Source organism: Anabrus simplex, chromosome 4 (genome assembly GCF_040414725.1).
Source record: "Anabrus simplex isolate iqAnaSimp1 chromosome 4, ASM4041472v1, whole genome shotgun sequence".
NCBI classification, from domain to species: domain Eukaryota; kingdom Metazoa; phylum Arthropoda; class Insecta; order Orthoptera; family Tettigoniidae; genus Anabrus; species Anabrus simplex.
The window spans coordinates 329104466-329128015 of NC_090268.1; the positions used below are offsets into that span (position 1 = coordinate 329104466).

General features: G+C 40.7%; 1 protein-coding gene across 1 annotated transcript in view; it reads left to right on the forward strand.

The window, feature by feature from the left end:
- Positions 1-23550, forward strand: part of LOC136872694 (peroxisomal leader peptide-processing protease) — a 1469308-nt gene that overhangs the window by 1322709 nt on the left and 123049 nt on the right. Inside the window, exon 10 of the mRNA XM_067146518.2 lies at positions 19550-19846. Within this exon, the coding sequence (XP_067002619.2) occupies positions 19550-19846 (297 nt within the window). The remainder of the gene's footprint in view (positions 1-19549; positions 19847-23550) is intronic.

Here is a 23550-nt window from a genome sequence, read left to right on the forward strand (position 1 = left end):
AGCCAGGGAAGACATGAGCTGTAGGCGGAACTGAGGTTAGGGGATTCCCTTAAAAACATGGCAGCAAGCTAGCAAGGAACGCTTCAAAGCGTCTTTCTTTCATAGCAATAGGTCACTTCTTCCAGTGTTAAATTCATATAAGTTTTAAGGTTGTTACAGATTGGTTGAATCATGTAACTTGGACGAAACGCAAAGATGAATAAATCACATTGAAAATGGTCTCAAACCATGAAAATAGTTAATGTCTGGTGCAAAGTGATGAAATGCGGCGGTGCAAGTGACTCCAATCAACTTGAGGAGCTGGCAAAATTTGCATTGGCGCGCCCAGTGTTGCCATGGTCAAATGTAGAATTGGAGAGAATGTTTAGTCAGTAAAGCATTATTAAAACTAAAGCCAAAAATGAGAAGTGATACATTTGCTTTTATTGGTTCGGGCAGACCTGAGATAAAACAAACAATGCCACTACACATAACCAATCAAACGACTTATTACTGTACGTAGAAACTCTAAAAACATATCAGACATCTGTTTCTATCACTGCTTCCTCCTCTGTGCCTCCTATGAAAGACATCAGTGATCTCGGGCTATTGCGCTATTAAGCTATTGAACCACAAACTTTCCTTGTCGATATACCGTAGCATTTTCGTAACTCACCAAAGTTTAAGGAGGGGAGGCTAGTGATTTCTAGTGGCTTTCAAAGCAGCTATTTAGTGGATAATATTATTCCACTGTTGGCAACACTGGTTTCAACTCATTTCCCAAGTTGTTCAGGAAGTTTGATGACTGCCTTCAATCTAACATTAAAAACTGGGAACTACTTGTGAAGATTTGTGCAGACATTAGAGACAACATTCAAGATTCCATTAAGAGAAATATTAGTGACCTTCAATAAAGAGAAATGCTGAAGAAGTTTTAAGTGTTTTAAAACGAATAGCACTGGCTCTCGATGTAACCCATAGAAGTGACAAGCAGTGAAAGTGTGGAAAAATACTGAAGTATGACTTGGAGGAATTACAAGCGTTAAGGAAATCTGGAATTAAGGACACAAAAACTAAGATGTTTAAAAAATGTTATTATGAAGCATTGGCTTCAACACATTTTCTGGCTATCATTGTTTATTTAGCATTAATCAAGTCACAAAATGTTTTACAGCCATCCGAGTATGAATGTGCCTTTCAATTTGCCCAGGTAAAATATGGGGAACGTTTCTATCAATACTTGTGAAATATCAAGCAAAATCTCAATTCTTAATTCCAACGATGTTCTTCGAATAACTCTCGTTCCAGTGGAGGTTTTCGAATTTTCAGGGACTCGCTTAGATAGGACAGCATGTTTGGAAAATGTGTGGAACAACTACTGGCTTTAAGCTCCACGTTACTCTCGGAATTTCAACTTTTTCCCTATTAACAATAAACGAGTCTACCTTTATAATGATATCTTTCGAAAAGAGACACTCACAAATCCTAGACTTACGCGTAAGCAGCATGTCTTGTCTTGGGATTGCTCTAGCCTACTTAAAGAAATGCTCCTCATTTTCAGGTGGTCAGAATACTTACTTAATCTGTTTACCCTCCAGGATTGGTTTTTTTCTACCGCCTCAGGGCAAGGCCAACTAGATATACAGGCCATAAGGCTCCCCCTCCACTTCGGGCGCTACGTCACACTAGTCGCCAGCCGCTTCACTTCTCGCCAGTGACTTGTAAGCTGATCTGAACCTCGCAGCTTTTTTTAATTTTTGTTATTATTTTTTTTATACGGGGGTCCCCCGTAGCCCGCTCCCCCGCCGTGACCATCGACTCAATCTACATGGCCTCCGACATGCTATTAATTTCTAAGTAGAAAAGAGATAGCTGGGTAGAGTGGGAAGTGATACAAGGAGTATCTGCCTGTTTCCATGTCAGACACGTTACCAGGCGAGATTGTGTTAGGTATATGGTGTTGAAGTATGGTATTGAAGGGTCAGGGAAAAACCACATAGGCAGAAAGAAGAAAGAGCCTACATGTAAAACCTGACATCTTTTGATAGCACATGCAAGGATGTGGACTGGATAAAGACCAGAGGTTGTGTTAGTCAGGAATATGTGTCATGCAATCATAACCATTTACCTAGCTTTTGTCAATTATTATGGGGGATCAGTCCTACTTGTCACTGCCTGGTGCGGCTCGGGTCCGCTGGCGTCTGGGCTTTGGGCCACAGGTTAGTCCCTTGGTCCAGCAGCCAGCAGTCCCTGGTGCCAAGTCTCCTTTTAAGGAGAAGGGGAGTAGTGCCAAGCCTTACTTGTTGTAAGGGGCATCTTCTTTCCCGCCTGATGACGTCCCTTCTTTGCGGTGTTGGTGTCACACACTTGTCTCTGTAAATATATACACAAATATACACACATCCTATTATATATACATTATTACTTTTCTTCTGTAGAGTGCGGGCCGCTTTTCCGCTCTCGTGTCCTGTAGAACAAGTACAATTAGTAGATTAATAGTTAATGGTATTAGCAGGGGTGGGTTTTTCGTCCACTCCTTTGTCGCTGGTGGGGGCGGGGTTGGATTGGATCGTCTCTTTCTTGGCTGTGTTGCCTTCGTCGTGTTGTATTTCTTCTCTCAATCCTCCCTCGCTTGGCTAAATCTGTAACAAAGTAATAACATAATCTAGGACAAGGATGTAGGTGGTAAACAAGCATGCACATATATACAGGCGTTGTGGTGTGTGTGCATAGTGTTAAGTGGTGCGGTGTAGTGAGTTGGTGTCAGTTTAAGAGCGAGGGCGGTTTTGGGCCCCCGGCCTCCTGGCCCTGTGCCTGAACAGAATGTGTTTCGGTGTGGGGTATTTGGTGTATAGGTCGACGTCATAGCGTCCTATTCCACTGACTAGTGGGTTGACCTTACTACCCCATGACTTCTTGTACATTCGGAGTGTTTGAATTCGTATGTGTTGCCTTATCGAGCTGACTTTCGCAATTGCGCGTAGGTGGCGTATTGGTGTGTCATACGGGAGTCTAGCCGCTGCTCGAATGCATTTGTTTTGTATTAGTTCCAGCTTATCCAGGTTTGTCATAGCAGTGTAGCCCCAGGCGGGAGCTGCGTACGTTATTATCGGCCTAATTAGGGCCTTGTGCATGTTTATTGCTACTCGCTTGTTAATACTGGATCTTTTATTCAGTATCGGATAGAGCTGTGACAGTCGAGCGTTTGTTTTCCGCTGGATGACTTTAATGTGATATAGCATGGTTAGTTTTCTATCTAGGACTACTCCTAGATATTTGACCTTGTCGTGCCATGCTATATCTCGATTAAATAGTTTGAGCGGTTTTATGATGGCTGGCCTATGTGTGCGTCTGTTCTTCCTAGTAAACATCACAGCTTGGCATTTGTCAACGTTGACCTTGATACGCCATTTGGTTAGCCAGGGCTCGAGAGTTCGCAGTGCTACTTGTAGTCTCTTTCGGGTGCATGCTAGCTGAAAGTGTTGTACTGTGATAGCAGTGTCATCCGCGTAGAGGTGCGTGGTAGTGAGTTCCGCTGTCGGCATGTCATTCGTAAATAGAATGAACAGGATTGGCCCTATTAGTGATCCCTGGGCTACGCCCGCCCTGATCGGTCGCGTGCTTGACAGTGTGTTATGAACATCTACTTGGAACTCTCGGCCTTCCAGGTATGATTTAATTAATCTTATGTACCCTGAGTGGAATTCGAGGACTATTAATTTCGTTAATAGGCCTTCGTGCCAGACTTTATCGAATGCCTTCTGGATATCAAGGAATACCGTGCCTGTGTCCCTCCGCTTGTTTAGTCCGATGGTCGCTTGTTCTAGGACCCGGGTAAGCAGTTGCGGGGCGGAGTGGCCGTTTCTAAAACCGAATTTGAACCTCGCAGCAGTGAGGCCAAGGTTCTTAAACACTACTAAAGGTTGGGCCCAACGCGAGCCGAGCTGCTATTGGTTAACGAAATGACGTCACAGTAGGAGCAAAGCAGCCGAGCCCAGAGCGCGCAAATCAGTAGGAATCTCATTATATCAGCAAAACATTACAGTTTCTCAGAACTAATAAATTGCACACCAGACACAAAGATTACTGCTGTTATAAGATTGAAAAAGAGTACAGCATAGTAACTTTTTCATTATTTCCATTACGAATAAGGCGTAAATGTAACGTGACGGCACACTGACCAACGCTTGAAATTTATTAACATTTCCAAGTTCCTCTATTTAGTTTGAGGAAGGTTACGCGCTTTCAAATCTGTAAACATAAATATTTAGAGATATGAAATCTTTGTCATATTAAATCTTTACAGCAGAAATTCCGTGATGGAACTACCGTATGTTAACGTACGATATACTGGCTCACTTCCGCAGGTATCGAGTTTAAAGCTTAACACATATTATAACAGCAGCAGAAGTAAGTTCATATTCGAAACCATGCATAGATAGTCCTGGAAAACCTACAACCTGTTTTCCAGTCTTTGACCGGGTCAGGGATGTAATGAATGGACCATATATAGGCTATTATTACAATGGGGTCGCCACTCCCCAAAGTGATTTATTAATGACTGATAAATGCTATGAAATGATAATGGAGAGTGTTCCTGGAATGAAAGATGACAGGGAAAACCGGAATACCTGGAGAAAAACCTGTCCCGCCTCCACTTTGACCAGCACAAATCTCACATGGAGTGACCGGGATTTCAACCACGGTATCCAGTGGTGAGAAGCCGACGCGCTGCCGTCTGAGCCACGGAGGCTCCGCATAGATAGTCTACTTTTTCAAAATTAAACAATAAGAAAGAATAGGAAAAACACTTCATTAGAACACAGTCCTACCTGTGAGATTAGATGTCATGAAGTGGTTGCTTTTGAAGATGAAATCCACTGTCGTGCCTTTCGCCGATGAGCTGCTATGGATTTTTCAGTTCTTCTCCGAATGTTCATTTGTCGTATGCGTATAAATATTCTCGTTCTAACATACATTTTTAATATTTCTGGTGGTACAGCGGGGACTTTACTGCTAATTATTTGAAACACTTTGCGTGTAATATTAGGTATGCGTCACAGTTCAACACCTCCGTGAGTGTCCCTGAAAATTAACTCAAATTCCTTTATTTGGCTTACCATACTAACGATGGAACAAGTAGACCTTCCCGAGATAACATTTCTATCCATCCCACAGGGGCTGTACCAGAAGAAATGGAAAGCATTTCCGCACTGGGACTTCGCATTGAACTGTCATATTTTCTTTCACGGTCGGCGATGTAGCCAGCGAGGTACCGAAATCCCTCTGCTGAACAATCAGGTGTCGCAGTAGATTGCGGTGAATCGTTGTATTTTTTTTTGCTATTTATTTACGTCGCACCGACACAGATAGGTCTTATGGCGACGATGGGACAGGAAAGGCCTAGGAATGGGAAGGAAGCGTCCATGGCCTTAATTAAGGTACAGCCGCAGCATTTGCCTAGTGTGAAAATGGGAAACCGCGAAAACCATCTTCAAGGCTGCCGACAGTGGGGTTCGAACCAACTATCTCCCGAATACTGGATACTGGCCGCACTTAAGCGACTGCAGCTATCGAGCTCGGTCGGTGAATCATTAACCGCATAGTTTTCTATCGCAATGGTACTGTACTATGAACACATATATTTCACTCCAGCTACTATTACACTGTTCACGCAACTAACGAAAAGAAAATAAGTGCACCTTACTGCACGAAACACAGCAACTTACCCAGAGATCTCACAGAAACGAACTACGACACACACACTACGCAAAATACAGTAGGCCACTATATAAACCAACAGCAATATGCGGAAAGAAATCACGTATAGTTATTACGTGGAAATCCTTTCTTTATAAGGCAGACATACATAAACAACGAAATGAAATACACGTGCGGTTGTGTGCTACACAGTCACGGTGCTCCTGTGATGACGTCACGAGCAGGACGAGGGAAAACTAACATCTACTGCGCAACCAATCTGGGCCACCCGTGAGTGAGGCTATCGATGGTGTTGAATGATTTAAACGTGTGTAAACATTGTGAATTATGGCCACGTCGTGTTGTATACCTGGTTGGAGAATCAACTACAGTTCAAAACAGCCTAATATTTCAGTGTTTAAATTTCCTACTGGCGTGTTTCGGAAACAAAAGTGGATCATAGCTATCCATCGAACTGAATTCATCCCTTCAGCAAGCTCAGTTGTGTGCATAAAACACTTCGACGAATTTTCGTAATTAGGGACGATTCCGTTAAAAGACCTGATGAGTCTCTTTTAACTGTAAAACCTAACAATTTAAAACTCTCAAACGATGCTATTCCTAAGTTTTAAAATGTGCCTGCCTATCTGTATAAAAAAATCTTCCAACAACGAGCAAAAATCCTATTCAAAGACAAGAAGAAATTGAAAAACGGGAAGAGGAAGGAATGAAAGAAAGCTGAGGAAGAATATGACAGGATCAAGGACTTCCATGACGTTCAGGGTAATTTCAGTATTAAACGCAAATTAGATTTGGACAAAGTTTCCGTCAACTTTAACAGCCAAAGTCTGTATTTTCAAAATGTATATGACTGAGGAAAATATTCCGAAAATTGGTACTTCCTTAACATTAAACGAAGCTCTTGATTTTAAATCCATTAAACATGATATTTTCATGAGTGATAACCCTGATATACGTGCATTAGATGATGGGGGCAAGATATTAAAATGGTCAAATTAGAAAAGTATTTATAACTTCCTGTTTAGACCTGCTCGTAACTCAAAAGTGACTGTCCACGACAAAATAGAATCTGTACACAAAATAATCGAAGAAATTGATAGTGAAGTTGATGAGTGTATCATTACTGATGAATTATAATTTTTTTAAGAGACAGTTAAATATAGCCTTTGCAAAGAAAGTATCTTACTCCTGTATTCTAATAACATGGTTCACTTCAATATTTTTCGCATTTCCTGGGGCGTAAAAGAAGATAAGACAGTCAACGTTTCTTACAATGCCTCACTTGGTTATTCACAGTCTTTTACTGCAAAACTAGGCACGGGAAATTCGGGTATTGATGATTCACATTGGAATTACTTGAAAAAGAAACTAAAATTGTTAAAGGAGCATGAAATATTTTGTAACTTGTTGAATGGAGTCTACATAAAACGTGAGCTGAACTATAAAGGACGAAAGGTTTTATTTTTGTTTTTGCTAGTGGCTTTATGTCGCACCGACACAGATAGGTCTTATGGCGACGATGGGATAGGAGAGGCCTAACAGCTGGAAGGAAGCGGCCGTGGCCTTAATTAAGGTACAGCCCCAGCATTTGCCTGGTGTAAAAATGGGAAACTACGGAAAACCTTCAGGGCTGCCGACAGTGGGATTCGAACCCACTATCTCCCGATGCACGTTCACAGCCGCACGCCCCTAACCGCACGGCCAGATCGCCCGCTAGGAGGAAAGCTAGAGGGAGTTGCTTTTAGTAGTAAAAGCGGAGAAAATAACACTACATTAGCTACAACTGCACAAACTTTTATGTTGTCATCCAGTCTTTAAAAAAATAAAGACGTTGATTTGTTTCCATGTAAGAACCTAACGTGACATTTCTTAGAAGAACTAACTTTGCAAGTCTTTAAAGTATTAACAGATAGTCCTATAGCTTATAAGGTAGCATGCATAATTTCTAATAATAACAGGAACATGTTTGAAAAGCTGTGCAAAAGCAATTTACTGTACAAACCACTTTTCAAAATTCATTTGACGAAACACACACACACACACACACACACACACACACACACACACACACAAAATTGTTTGATACTGGTTATTTATTTAAAATCTTAATAAATAACTGGCTTAATCAAGCTGACCACTTATCCTGACTTTGACAACTCTGAGTCAGAGAAAAAAAGTCTGAGTCTATCTAGTGCGGCCTTGGCTTGCTCCTGCCCTGTACCAAAAGGTGTTGTACCAGACTCTTTTAGAGCTACAAAATGTAAACCTGTATACTAATGTTTTTACATGAGGATTCTCAGAGAAAAATTCTGACTTCGCTTGTCAACAATGTTCTGGAAAACGAAAACGTCATGTTTAAAACATGCAGTGATTAAATAAATAGTTTTAAACATTTCGTTGACAGATGTATATACATCTTTTGTAATATATTATTGAATAACAATAGAAAAGTTACCGTAGATAAACTCATCACTGAGAAGAAGAAATCCTCAGGAAAATAAAAATGTACAAACTGAAACCTTAGGAATTGTTAGGTAAGTTTTAAGTTGCAGCTTAATTTCTAAGAAAGGTTTCAGACTGTTGTTGTGAATTGCCATCATGCATTTACCTAGTAACATTAAAACTTTTTGTATACGTATTATGCGTTCGGTCCGCCTCTGTGGTGTAGTGGTTAGTGTGATTAGCTGCCACACCCGGAGGCCCGGGTTCGATTCCCGGCTCTGCCACGAAATTTGAAAAGTGGCATGAGGGCTTGAACGGGGTCCACTCAGCCTCGGGAGGTCAACTGAGTAGAGGTGGGTTCGATTCCCACCTCAGCCATCCTGGAAGTGGTTTTCCGTGGTTTCCCACTTCTCCTCCAGGCGAATGCCGGGATGGTACCTAACATAAGGCCACGGCCGCTTCCTTCCCTCTTCCTTCCCTCTTCCTTCCCTCTTCCTTGCCTATCCCTTCCAATCTTCCCATCCCTCCACAAGGCCCCTGTTCAGCATAGCAGGTGAGGCCGCCTGGGCGAGGTACTGGTCATTCTCCCCAGTTGTATCCCCGACCAAGAGTCTGAAGCTCCAGGACACTGCCCTTGAGGCGGTAGAGGTGGGATCCCTCGCTGTGTCCGAGGGAAAAGCCGACCCTGGAGGGTAAACAGATGATGATGATGATGATTATGCGTTCTAATCTTTTAAAGATACCGTGTTGAGTTACAAGTGACAGATGTCATCATAATTTTACGTAAAGAAATGTACATGTACTGCCCTGCCAGTTTTCTCCCCGCATAAAACTCGTGTAGTATACAAGCCTAAGTAAAGCCACAATTGAAGGAGTGTTCAATTTTATCGATAAGGTTGAATAAATGAACAATATCATGGTGGAAGTGAGAGCGGGCCCTACACTGCCATGCTGAACGCCAGCCACTCGCGTGACGTCACGGTCCGAGCCTTGTGGCCTGTCTATCTAGTGCGGCCTTGCTCAGGGGCAGTGTCCTGGAGCTTCAGACTTTGGGTTGAAGGATACAAACTGGCGAGGAGGACCAGTACCTCGCCCAGACGGCCTCGCCTGCTATGCTGAACGGGGCCTTGTGGGAGATGGGAAGATTGGAAGGGATAGACAAGGAAGAGAGAATTAAGCGGCCGTGGCCTTAAGTTAGGTACCACTCCGGCATTTGGCTGGAGGAGAAATGGGAAACCACGGAAAACCACTTCCAGGATGGCTGAGGAGGGAATCGAACCCCCTCTACTCAGTTGACCACCCGAGGCTGAGTGGACCCCGTTCCAGCCCTCGTAACACATTTCAAATTTTGTGGCAGAGCCGGGAATCGAACCCGGGCCTCTGGGGGTGACAGCTAATCACACTAACCACTACCACAGAGGTGGACGGTCAGAATAAATATTTATCTTTATCTGACCTGCAACTAGGTCGACATCCCGGCACCTAGCACAGCAGCATTTTCACACTCACGGTATTCCCAAATATAGCTAATATACTCAAATATTATATTATATTTGCCTTTATTTGTAGTGGCGAAGTTAGGACTCATGGTCCTCTCTTACACTTAACCACACTTCATTAACATAGTACATCTGAGAGCAATATTCATAATCTTATCTTAAAACTACCATTACAAACTAGAAACAAAATATGAAACATAATAACATAAACTCTATAAATATTCTTAGTCATGTCTTAAACTATCGTTACAAATTAAAAGTTGATTGACACTAAATACCCTAAGCACAGTAAACGTACATTCATACACACATTCACTCTGCCAGATTCATTCAGCCTGGCGGCACATATCGAGGAGATGCTCACGGCAAGACAACTTGAAGGAATTTAAGGATTGTATGGCTCTAATGTTGTGGGGGAGAGAATTCCATATTCTAGCTCCATTTGCAACAAAGGAACGGCTGAATGCTGCTGACCTGCTGAGAGGGATAGCAAGTGTACTGCCAGAGCGTGTATTATGCTGGTGGAAAGAGGATAGGAAATTGAGTTGTGAAGATAAGTAGTATGGGATATTCTCTTTTAATACTCGAAAGATTAATACTGCCACGTGGAGGTTTCTATATTGTTCAAATTTTAGAAGGGAAAGTTGTCGATAATAAGGGGTAACATGAACATCATAGCGTAAGGAAAAGATAAATCTAATACACGAATTCATAGCACGTTGTAATCGGTTTAGTTGTTCTCTCGTGGCATCAATTAGTACTACGTCAGAGTAGGAAAATATAGGGAGGATAAGAGTATTTATAAGCCTAATTCTCATGTTTAGTGGCAGCATATTTTGATGATATTTTAGTGGGTGAAGGGACGCGTACACTTTTCTACAGATATTTGTAATGTGCTCTCCCCAGTTAAGATTCTCGTTTATAATTACCCCAAGATTTCTTACCGAGTTTTCGTACGGAATAATTTTACCAGATAAAGTTAGTGGAGGAATGTTTTTGTTTTTTGCCGCACTGATTTGTTTCGTTTGCCCAACAATAATAGCTTTAAATTTTGATGGATTAATTAAAATACAGTTTTCATGAGCGTATGCACAGATATTATTTAAGTCAGAGTTCATATAACCTATTGCTTGATTGATGTCTGAAATTTTGGAATGGTAATAGATCTGCAGATCGTCAGCATACAAGTGGTATTTACAGTGTCTTAGCCGTGTCGATATATCGTTAATATAGATAACAAAGAGAAGTGGTCCAAGTACAGAGCCTTGTGGTACTCCTGAAAATTTCATTACCCATTCGGATGACCTATTCTGTGTGCCGGCACCGGGTTTCACCCTCTCCCTACTATCATATATCACGTCATTCATTTCATCTCTCATTAACTCCTCTGATGAGGTTGACGTCAGGAAGGGCATCCGGTCATAAAAAAACCGCCACGACAAATTCATCTCACCTCATACCCGACCCCGTAGGGAAACGGGACAAGGGTTGGACAAACAATTCGGATGACCTATTCTGAATAATTACGCATTGTTTTCGTTCCGTAAGATATGAGAGAAAGAATTCTAGGGCTGTCTGTCCAAGGTGAAGCGATTTCAATTTAGCAACCAGTACGTCTATATTTACTGTGTCAAAAGCGCTGCTAAAATCAAGAAGTGTAAGTAACGTCACCTGCCTTTCGTCCATAGCGCGTCTCATGTCGTCTGTAACTTTCAGCAGGGCAGTGGCCGTACTGTGTCCCTTTTTGAAACCCGATTGTAAAGGGTCAAGTAGTTTGTATTTATTTAAATAGTCGGTTAATTGCACGTGTACTATGCGTTCAAGAGGCTTGGAGAGAGATGAAAGTATGCAAACAGGTCGATAATCTGTTATAAGTACAGGTGAGGAAGTTTTGGGAACAGGATTTATAATGGCATTTTTCCACATTTTTGGAAAGTGGCCACTTGTGAGGCACGTGTTGTATATATGAGTAATGGCAGGAAGAATAATGTCAATGATGTGTTGTATTATGAGTATGGGTATTTCATCAGGTCCTACAGCAGATGATGTAGGCCTAACTGATAATACCTCGCGTTTTACGTCAATCTCTGTGACTTCGCGAAATTCAAAGAATGGCCTATTTGGTGGTGGCTGGTTCAGAAGAGATTTTATAGTCTGTGATATTGTGCGTATTTCCGGTTTAATTTTTACTTCAGAAAAATGAGCATTCAATGTCTCCAGAGAGATGTCTGGATTACATGGCTGGGGCAAAGCTTTCCCAATTCCAATGGAACGAAGTTGTTTCCAAGTGTTTGACACATTTAAATTTCCAGCCAGGTGATTGTAAAAAGAAAATTTCTTATTTCGAATTATTACTTTAATTCTATTCCGAAGTTGTCGATACTGTTCAAGCGCACTGGAAGAGTGTGTGCGTCTGTAGAGCCGGTGTAACGCGTCACGGTGAGACATCATTTGTTTAATGTCATCGGTCAGCCATGGAGAAGGAAGTCGGGAGACTTTGGCCGTACGCTTAGGTGCATGTTTATCAAGGAGACCAAGTATAAGTGAACTTAAAGTTTCAACTTTCTTATCGATACCGTTTATATTTTTTACGTCATCCCAAGGTCTATTCAAGGCGTCAACTCTCAGATGATCTAAGTTTATATGTTTAATGGCCCTGAATGTGATGTATCTGGACTTATACTTCGGTACTTTGAGTGAGTAAGATAAGTATATTAAGTCATGTGTCGATATACTAGGGGTAGGAATTTGTCCATGTGATACTATTTTCTGTGGGTTGTTAGTGACCATTAAGTCAATTAGTGTATGTGAAGATGAGGTATGATTTGTCGGTTTTAGTGGAAGTATTGTCATGTCACACGTCTGGAAAATACTTAAGAGTTGCTTTGTATCTCCAGTCTGTTCCAGTAAATTAGTATTGAAGTCTCCAAATTACATCCGCGACAAGTAAAAACGCACGCACCCGGTATAAACAGTGCCATCCTATGCATCCAAAGCGATCATCGCGCTGCAGTGGCAACTCTCCATTGTTGTAATGGGAAGCGAGTCGAAGTGCTCTCACTTGCTATTTCTATTCGCTATGATAGTAAATTCGATCACGGCCGAGATCAGTGCTGTTTTATTTTTACCATTTGCTTTACGTTGCACCAACACAGATAGGTCTTACGGCGACGATGGGATAGGAAAGGGCTAGGAGTTGGAAGGAAGCGGCTGTGGCCTTAATTAAGGTACAGCCCCAGCATTTGCCTGGTGTGAAATGGGAAACCACGGAAAACCATCTTCAGGGCTGCCGACAGTGGGGTTCAAACCCACTATCTCCCGGATACAAGCTTACAGCTGCGCTCCCCTAACTGCACGGCCAACTCACCCGTTCAGCGACATTTGAGGATTTCACTGCAATACTTGCGCGGGTGACAATAGTCAACTACAGTTATATATTTTAGCGTAGCTGTTAACGAAAGAAGGGAAAAGGGCCCAAATTTCAGCTAATCTTTCAAAAAGTAAAAGCAAAGTCATCTCCGTACAGGCCATGAAGGCCCTTGGAGCGGTGGAAGGTAAAGGCTTCCACTATCCGTAACCTCGGCACTTGATGGGGTAGAGTGGTTAGCTCTACGCCCGGCCGCCTTTGCCCCCAGGAATTAACCTGGTACTCATTTTTGGTGTAGGCTGAGTGAACCTCAGGGCCATATGCACCTCCGGAAGTGGAAGTCTCATTTCTTAAATTTTACGACTTCCTGACGGGGATTCGAACCCACGTCCTTCCGGGCGAGCCGAGCACGCCTTTACCGCCTCGGCCAGGCAGCCCCTAGCTAATCTTTCACATATATATTTACTTATAACGCCTCCTATTATGTACAATCTATGCTAATCAGCTTGCCCATTTTTCTTCAGTTCCGTCTTAATGTAGGCTGGTTGACAATAGACACCTTCGCGAGTATTCTTGTAACGATGTTTTCAAGACAATTGTTGATAATTACTGCGCTGTTATAGATGGTACTGAAATATACTTTTATTATTGGGTTGCGAGGTGATGGATGTCCCGCATAGTACGTGTTAGGTGTTTGTTTCCATCAATTACTACTACTTATAATTGTTTTTTGCCCGGCCCCGCAGTGTAGGGGGCAACGCGTCCGCCTGTCACCTGGCGGCCCCGGGTTCGATTCCCGGCCGGGTCATGGGTTTTTGATTGTAAATGATTAATATCCCTGCACTGGGGACTGGGTGTTTCTTTCCTCACATTCAACACTCTACACTTCCGCAATTCCAATTACACGTAGGTTCATATCATATGGTGCAAGTAGTGGCAAAAGATCCCCTGGGGATCAACGCCAGGAACAAATATTTGAGGTGCAGAGGTGAGGCGGTGGTGGCGTGGCCTATAAAAGGATCTGTCCCGGTATTTGCCTTAGTGTATGAGAATGGAAAACCACGGAAAACCATTCTCAGGAAGCCAGCAGTGGAGACCAACCCCCATGGCACTACAGTCCTGAAGGGCCTTGGCCTACCAAGCGACCGCTGCTCAGTCCGAAGGCCTGCAGATTACGAGGTGTCATGTGGTCAGTAGGACGAATCCTCTCGGCCGTTATTCTTGGCTTTCTAGATCGGGAAGCCGAAGACTACTGCTCGTTTTTCCTCCAAGGAGGAGATCCCCCATCATACCAAGACGAAGAAGGCGTGATACTGGGAATGAAGTTATTGTATTGTGTTTAACTTTCCATATAATATTATTTTTGCTTTATCTATATATTATTCTGATAAATAAGTACGATGGCATTTAAAATAACGACAACCTTTAATCCATTTTTATTGACAATACATTACCCTATTGAACTGGGTGATCTATGACACCCGCGGGAGTAGTAGCGTACTATCAGCCGATCGTGTCTTCCGACACGTAAAAATATTCTTGCGTGACAAATTTCAGCATCCTGCGTCAGTTGAAAGGACGTTAAACAAATGCCATTATTATTTTCTGATAATGAGTATCTTAATAAAATCATCGTTCTCATGATACTTTTGCGTCTTAAGAAAATATTTTATAAACATAATGTGAATGTCGTTAATTATGACATTTGTTCGGTAAGGTATTTACAAACAACTTGTTCTAATTGTCTAACAAAATATTACGCAATGTTGTAAATCTTTTTATATAAACATTTTTGTTAAAATTGAAGAAGTTGTATTAGTGTAATGCTTGAGGATATAGTTACTGAAAAAACGCTTAAGAACACAACAGGCTCAAAAATGACTTACCCTAGAGTAATCTAAGCAGAAAAATGGATCGTTCATCTTATAGTACCTCGTGACTCGTAAATTGATTTTGATTTAAAGGAGAAAATTGTGAGATTACATTTGCTATAAGCATACATAAGAGGATTAAAAAGTTATTTTGGGGGTCGTGTATTACACGGCCACTGTGGAGTAAATTGGATGCACGAAGAGAGCAGGAAGGGAATATTAAATTATCGGAAAATAATGAGTACAGAGAGAGGGCCAACGATTAATAACTTGTGCTCACAAGGAAAATGCAAAAAGTGTCCCATCCACTTTAACATAGAGTAGTTATAGGGCTACAAGCGTCCATTGTTTGGTAGAGATGTCCCAAATGGAATTAGTATGTCGTGTACTGCCTGCGTCAAGTAAGTTGAACCTCGCGCACTATACGGTAATGCTGAAATTTGGTTCAGTTGATAATGGTACGGATAACTGTATAGGGTGCACTATTGGGAAACGTTATCTGCGGGGAGTTGTCTTAAATAGCTTCGGATGGGATATTCTATAGTGATGCAAAAGTTATTTTCACTTATCAGAAACTGGCAAGACTGAGATAAATCACTTTTAAGTAAATATATCTCCATGGATTTCACACAGATACATGTTTAAATCATTGGACAATAACCGTGGATATTTTCACTCGTAAGATTTGAAGCGACTAAAATGCGGGAGTAAGAACGTTAAAAATAAACCACAGGATGGATTCCGTTATTAGAACTCTGATTCCTGCCAGTGTAACTCACCGCTATATTGTCGTTGCCGGGAAAAAAGCCTCCTATGTGATATTATTTTTGAGGATATACTGACCCGCAGCACATACATTATGAAGAGCGAGAATGCCTTGACAATATTCACACAATATTGCACCTTAGATGACAGAACCTTACCGGCCAAAGTTCTAAGCTAAAATATTTCACATAGGAGGTTTTGTCCGGCAGCGACGATATTTTAAGTGTTCCAATAGACATTTTTTCATAATATGCCGAATGTTATATGTTAACGTTCTTCAAAATAATGTGGGAGTAGAACTTTAAGATACTGTAAGTTACTTGCCATACTCAACATCTACCAACATCAGAAAACGTTTTCAATGAACGTAAAATAATACTTGCTTAATAGTTACACTGACAAGTGAGTCATGTGGGCTAGTCAGTACATCTATCGACTGATGGTTGTATGATATAGACTTTTTCATGGATAGCGTTCACTGTTTGAGTGGTGAACTATGAAGTGAGCATAAGGCATCTTGATATTATTTCAATAAAAATAAAGAAATTCAACATAGTATCAAACGAAATCGGGGAATTTTGCCTGGATTTGATGGCTGATCCAAGGTCCACTCAGCCTGCGTGATTACAATTGAGGAGCTATTTGACGGTGAGATAGCGGTCCCAGTCCAAAACGCCCCGAGTGGATTCGGCACGTTGACCACGCGACACCTTGCAACTTGCTGGCCTTCGGGCTGAGCTGCGATCGCTTCGTAGACCAAGGCGATTTATTTATTTTATTTACTTTTTTCCTAATGAAACAAAGTGTTGTACGTTACTAGGACGGAAGGTGAGCCACGTATTCGTTTAGAAATACCGAAATACCATATCTTAAAACCTCACTTTCGGTCCATGTAAAGAACTATTTTCCTTCTCTTCTTAGCGGCAATTCACAACATTCAAGATGATACATTTGCCTGCGCTGTGTATCACGGCATTGCCTTCTTCTGACAGGTACTTGTTCATTAGGCCTACTAACATCCATTGTTAACACTCGCGTTCAGGCTGGTGGTATTTGAAGGTGCTCAGATATGTAGGCCTCGTATCGTAGATTTAGTCCCGCAGGGCAAAATTCCTGCACTTCGGCGTCTCCGAAAACCATCAAAAGTAATTAGTGGAATTAAAACCAAGAAAATTATTGTTGTTTGAGGCGTACTTCCAGCCGAATGTTTTTTATGAATATAGTACACCTGCAGAGCATGCACACTGCATCACATTACCGCCCTCTTCCCGTCCGTCCTTCTTGTAACGTGGTTCAAATGACAGCACCTGATGCAGTCAGTACGAGCGACTCGATGATGAAGATTTGGAGTCACTATGCAATTTAGTTGGAATAGATATGTGTTTATGACCAGATCGACTGAAAACACATCTTTCTACGAGGTTAAACTGCAGTGTCATTTTGTACAGGAATAAACGTTCCAATCGTCCAAAATCATCGTTACGTTCATAACCTGATAATGTTCTGCTTTCACATGATATTGACTATGGTAAGGAAATTACTTTTTGAAACATCCAGTTATGTTTACTGCTGGGTTTCGTGATGTGATATCATTCGCCCTATTCAGAGAGGCCACCGTAAGTTTTGCTATTTATTGCTGTACTGAATTTTGTCACAACTGTCCTTTCGGTCTTCCGCTTCCTTCTCCAGAGTGCTTGCCTATTCACGGAATTGTCTGTCATTCTAAAGGATATGGTACCGGTAATAATTCTGGATTAACTTTCAGGATCCAGAATGCAGCGTGTACGTTTTCTGAGACCGGTTGCCCCTGTGATCCAGATAGTAGCTGTTTGAAGATATGTGAAGTTCGGTTCATTAACTACGATCTTTCTCAGGGATACTAATGCGAGCTGTTCTCCATTGCATATCGAAACATGATGAGATTTTCTTACATTTTGTGCATGACGCCTTACTCTGGACATACTTTCATACTGTGTGACCTCTATTGAGACACAGGAATCATCGGTTGGTTGCTTTTAGCTTTTTTTAACTTTCGTTGTGTTTTATCGGGCTCATGCGTTAACTTCGGTACCGATTTGGCGGGTATTAGTTTATAATCCGAGATTTGTTCTTCGGGAGGCTGGTGGGAAATAATGGTGGGGTGAGTTAAATGATGCCTAAGGAAGGTTCTGGAGAAGATTCTAATTAGTGAGGAGGCACTCAGAACACTATTGGCGACGAAACACGTAGAAACCAAACATGTACTGCCAAATGATAGTACAGAGTCACAGTTGAGGAATCTGATTAAATACGCCTTGTATATCTGAAAGAACTTACAAATTCGTTTGAACAACCATTAAAGTACAGTTTTGAAGGTAGACTCACTGAAGATTACACATTTGATGCTTGAGATCTTCTAGCGTTCGTTAGATGTGCACATTGCGAGATGACTTATAATTTTTCTTACATATGTTGCCCTGAAAGGACACAGAAAATGACGTCCTCGCCCGTAATTTGGGAATATTTGTAGGTGGATGAAAACTCTTTTAAAATGCCCCGCGCAGTCGGTAGTAGTTTCTGTATAACGGCATCCGTATTATCAGACCGTTAAAACCCTTAAAAAACGAGTTGTTTGTCGGTTCTTCTTTCTTTCTTTCTTTCTTTCTTTCTTTCTTTCTTTCTTTCTTTCTTTCTTTCTTTCCTTCTTTCTTCCATACGCCTTATTAATATTGAAAACTCCCCATCGAATTCCATTTCGTTCGCTGAGTTGTTTCCAATGAGTCCCTCGCCTGTCGAATGGAAGTGGGACTCCGTTACTCCCAGTGGTCCGAGACTTGCTTAAAACATTTTGAGCGAGCTCGTTAAAATTCTGTGAAGCACGAGGCTACCCTACTTACACACAATACCAGTGAGAATCTCTCCTCTAACGGGTTAGGGACCACCGGCAGAATGCATTGTCTTATCCACCTGAGCACAAGGAGGGCCATGACTCGGAATATGTCCCAGATGCCAACTCCCGATCTATAGCAACTAGTAACCGGACACTCAGGACCCCTTACTATGTCACGGATTGATAATGAGGTGTTCCTGTACTTCGGACTGAGTATCGATATTTTAATTTGGTATGTGTCTGTTCTTTGTAGTTATGTTCTTTGGGTTAAATACAAAATGGAGTCGGTGTTGTTATTGAACGCCCCCACATGCTAGGCAACTCAGCCGTGTTCCATTGTTCACGATCTAGGCCGTGACTACAGTCACCCACACCACGAACCACATTTGTTTACTTAGTATTTCAAAAATATGGAAATTTATCGAACATTTTTCTTTATACATTATTCCAATCCCTAATTCCTTTTCCTGTAAATGGATATTTGCCCCAATTTGTCCTTTTGAATTCCAAGTTTATCTTCATATTATGATCTTATCTAACGTTAAAAGCTCCGCTCAAGCTTATTCGTCTACTAATGTCATTCAACGTCATCTCTCAACTGACATACCGAAGTCGTAACAGAAAAGATCCACGACCCGGCCGAGAATCGAGTCCGGGGGCCTCTGAACAGAGGAGCACTACGCTGACCATTCAGCCAAGGAGCCGGAAATAATAATAATAATAATAATAATAATAATAATAATAATAATAATAATAATGTATCAGTGGATTTCAGTCATTATTTTGAGCATAAAATATTTCATAAATCTATCTCGATTCTTTCTTGATCAATTTTGAAGTTAATCTCCCTCATTTTTTCTTTTCAAAATGATGTCATAGAACACTACATATACTGTATTATTATTATTATTATTATTATTATTATTATTATTATTATTATTATTATTATTATTATTATTATTATTATTATTATTATTATTATTATTATTATTATTATTATTATTATTATGAAATGATATAATGCTTTTTGTTTCAGGAGAGCCTGTGCTAGCTGCAGGTTTCCCCCTCATCTCCGATGTCGAGAATCCTTTTCTGTTGCCTGTTGTAACACGTGGTCACGTTTCACATGTGGCGCCCACCATGGTTCAAACCACGTGCTGCATTCAGTCTGGTGCTAGTGGTGGTGCTATCTTGCGGCCATCTGGAGAACTGTTAGCGCTTGTTGTTTGCAATGCTCGTGATCAAACAAGTAACGCCATCTATCCGCACATAAATCTATGTGTACAAGTTGCTGCGGTGATATCTGTCCTCAGACGCTATCTACTGAGTAAAGGTAAGTTGAGAGCGGATATCTCTTTACTTGTAACATTCCAGTACCGTAAATTAGCGATTTCCAAACTTTATTGTCCGTGCAACACTTAGTTCGTGCCAATATGCGGAATAATCATTAATTGTTAATTAATTAATCTTTAATGTTTTATAAAAGCTTGAAATAAATATTGTCATAGGATTCCTGAATACAAAATTCGATTGTTTGTAACTGTTGAAAAACTAGTGTCTGCTGATTTTCAAAGCAGCACGATTTGTTTTGGGCGATTTTCGACAAAGGAGTAGTGTTACTAAAATGTTGTAAGCTTTGGACTGGGAAGACTTGGGAGTAAGGAGACGAGATGCCCGACTATGTGCTATGTTTCGAGCTGCCAGTGGTGAGTTGGCGTGGAATGATATAAATAGAAGAATAAGCTTCAGTGGAGCTTTTAAAAGTAGGAAAGATCATAATATGAAGATAAAGTTGGAATTCAAGAGGACAGAACGGGGCAAACATTCATTTATAGAGGACGCGGACCAGCAGCGGCAATTGGAGGGGGGGGGGGGGGAGTCGCCCCACCACTTTGTGGAGAAAACCTTATATTTCTATTCCATTTTAGCCAGCTGATACTGGGAATTATTAAAGAAACAGCAATTTGTACAAGCCCTGTTGTCATATCAGGTCATTCTTTCGTTTAATTTGTTTAATTATTAACAAAATTATCAGCGGGAATACCCACAAAATATCGTCCATCGCGGGTAACCGATCTGCACAGCACCACAGCAAATAGCGAAAAATCGCGTAGCAGCATATACCATGTGCTGTAAAGAAGGGTATCGGGGTACATCTTTTCTTGCCAATGTCATGAACACAGAGGTATGATTCACCCGCTTGCCGCACGCATTCGTCAGTCTGGCAGTCTCTTTAGTTTTTGTTAGTTTCTTAGTCTGTAGTCAATTACTAAATGATTTTTAATTGTATAATCATGTCGTAAGTATATTTAATTGTACTACATGTGTAATTATTGTTCCTTTGGTGAACGTTTTATTGTATAGTATTGAATCGAACTCAAGAAACTATTAATACAGCACCTAAGTTGGTAAACTGTCAGCCGGGGCCGATGACCTAGATGTTAGTCCCCTTTAAACTACAAGCATCCTCAGGTTCCAAGAAGGACATTCCAGGAATAATTAATGAACAAGGGGAGTGTGTATGTGAGGATCTACAAAAGGCACAAGTATTCAGTCAGCAGTATGTAAAGATTGTTGGTTACAAGGATAATGTCCAGATAGAGGAGGAGACTAAGGCTAAAGAAGTATTAATATTTACATATGATAACAATGACATCTACAATAAAAAACAAAAGTTGAAAACTAGAAAAGCGGTTGGAATTGATAAGATTTCTGGGGATATACTAAAGACAATGGGTTGGGATATAGTACCATATCTGAAGTACTTGTAAGTATCTAGGTGTTAATATAAGGAAAGATCTTCATTGTGGTAATCACATAAATGGGATTGTAAATAAAGGGTACAGATCTCTGCACATGGTTATGAGGGTGCTTAGGGGTTGTAGTAAGGATTGCTTGATTCAAGAACTGGAAAAAATCCAAAGAAAAGCAGCTCGATTTTTTCTGGGTGATTTCTGACAAAAGAGTAGCGTTACAAAAATGTTGCAAAGTTTGGGCTGGGAAGAATTGAGAGAAAGAAGGAGAGCTGCTCGACTAAGTGGAATGTTCTGAGCTGTCAGCGGAGAGATGGCGTGGAATGACATTAGTAGACGAATAAGTTTGAGAGGCGTTTATAAAAGTAGGAAAGATCACAATATGAAGATAAAGTTGGAATTCAAGAGGACAAACTGGGGCAAATATTCATTTATAGGAAGGAGAGTTAGGGATTGGAATAACTTACCAAGGGAGATGTTCAATAAATTTCCTATTTCTTTGAAATCATTTAGGAAAAGGCTAGGAAAACTACAGATAGGCAATCTGCCACCTGGGCGACTGCCCTAAATGCAGATCAGTATTGATTGATTGATTGATTGATTGATTGATTGATTGATTGATTGATCAGTATTGATTGATACTGTAACAAGTGGTCTAAAGTGATCATCATCAAACTGTCAACCTTTACCTCTCTGTCAAAATTTGCTGAGAGAGGATCAAAAAACTTAGTAGTTTGTAGCCCTTTTTTAAATTTTTGATTTGCGTTTTGATTTGTATATCCCCCCTCCCGAAAACCCGGGTACATATTGTTGTTTGTCACCTTCCCAATCGCCGCTACTGACGAGGGGTAAGGGATTAGAATAAATTATCCAGGGAAATGTTCGATGAATTTCCAAGTTCAATGAAAATATTTAAGAAAAAGCTAGCTAAACAATTATAAATAAATGTAAATACGAGGTAAGCAATTGATAGGGAATCTGCCACTTGGGTACCTGCCCTAAATGCAGATCACTGGTGATTGATTTGATTGATTGATTATGGCGCATCACTTATTCTGTGCTTTCTCAGACGATGGTTACCTAGTTGTACTTTCATTTAAAGTAATAACCACCACCATCACCACCTAAGCTTTTACAAAAAATAGTTGACTGCAAACTACATGAGATTATGAAAACCGTTACATGAATTCTTGTATCTTGTATTAGCTTTTAAAACGCTCTAAGTTGTTTCTTTAATTAGAATGGTTCAATCAGTTTTTCCAGGAGTGCTATCTTCTTTCCTCTTTCAACATAATTTTCAAATTAGCATGTATCAACCAAGAAATGTCACCATTATGCCGAACATATAAAATTAAGAACTGACAAATTCAATGTAATGGACGTTTTTGTTCTTTACTTTCACATACTTTTCGAAGTCTGGAGTAATGAGTGACAGTTAGATCTTCCTGTCAGATGGGATATCAAGTCTGTTAATGTGCTTACTTATTGTTGAAACAAAATATCAAAACGCTGTTCGTCATTCGTCAGTAAAGGAAAAAATTGGTATAACATGCTTACCGATATTAGGACGTTCCTCTACAACACTGCTCCAAAAATTATTCAGGGTGAGATCGTTGAATTTCTGTTTTAAATTAATCAGAAATTACCTTTATTAATATTTCAAAATCAAACTGGCTGTTTTTTTTTTTTTTTTTTTTTTTTGCTATTTGCTTTACGTCGCACCGACACAGATAGGTCTTATGGCGACGGTAGGATAGGAAAGGCCGAGGAATGGGAAGAAAGCGGCCGTGGCCTTAATTAAGGTACAGCCCCAGCATTTGCCTGGTGTGAAAATGGGAAACCACGGAAAACCATCTTCAGGGCTGCCGACTGTGGGATTCGAACCCACAATCTCCCGATTACTGGATACTGGCCGCATTTAAGCGACTACAGCTATCGAGCTCGGTAAACTGGCTGTTTTAAACGCCATTGAAAATGGTATCCATACCCTGGAAATTGTATTCTCGTCAAGAAGTCAGTGGAGAATTTTCCGAAAATAATTGCTGTAAAAGCCTGTAATCCTACAATATCCTGCTTAAAACAGTATCTATAATTTTATATTCTGCATCAGTCAAAAATATTTTCACTGTAGGAAAGTTGGAAATGTATTTCCCATCTGCAGAAGATATGCTAAATTCTAGGTTCTGGTTGATAAGAAGTTCTATAGGACATGGTTACTTTAAACAATCTCATTCAACTCCGCAAAATTATCTTTCAGATAGATAAACATGACAAATCTGTCAAC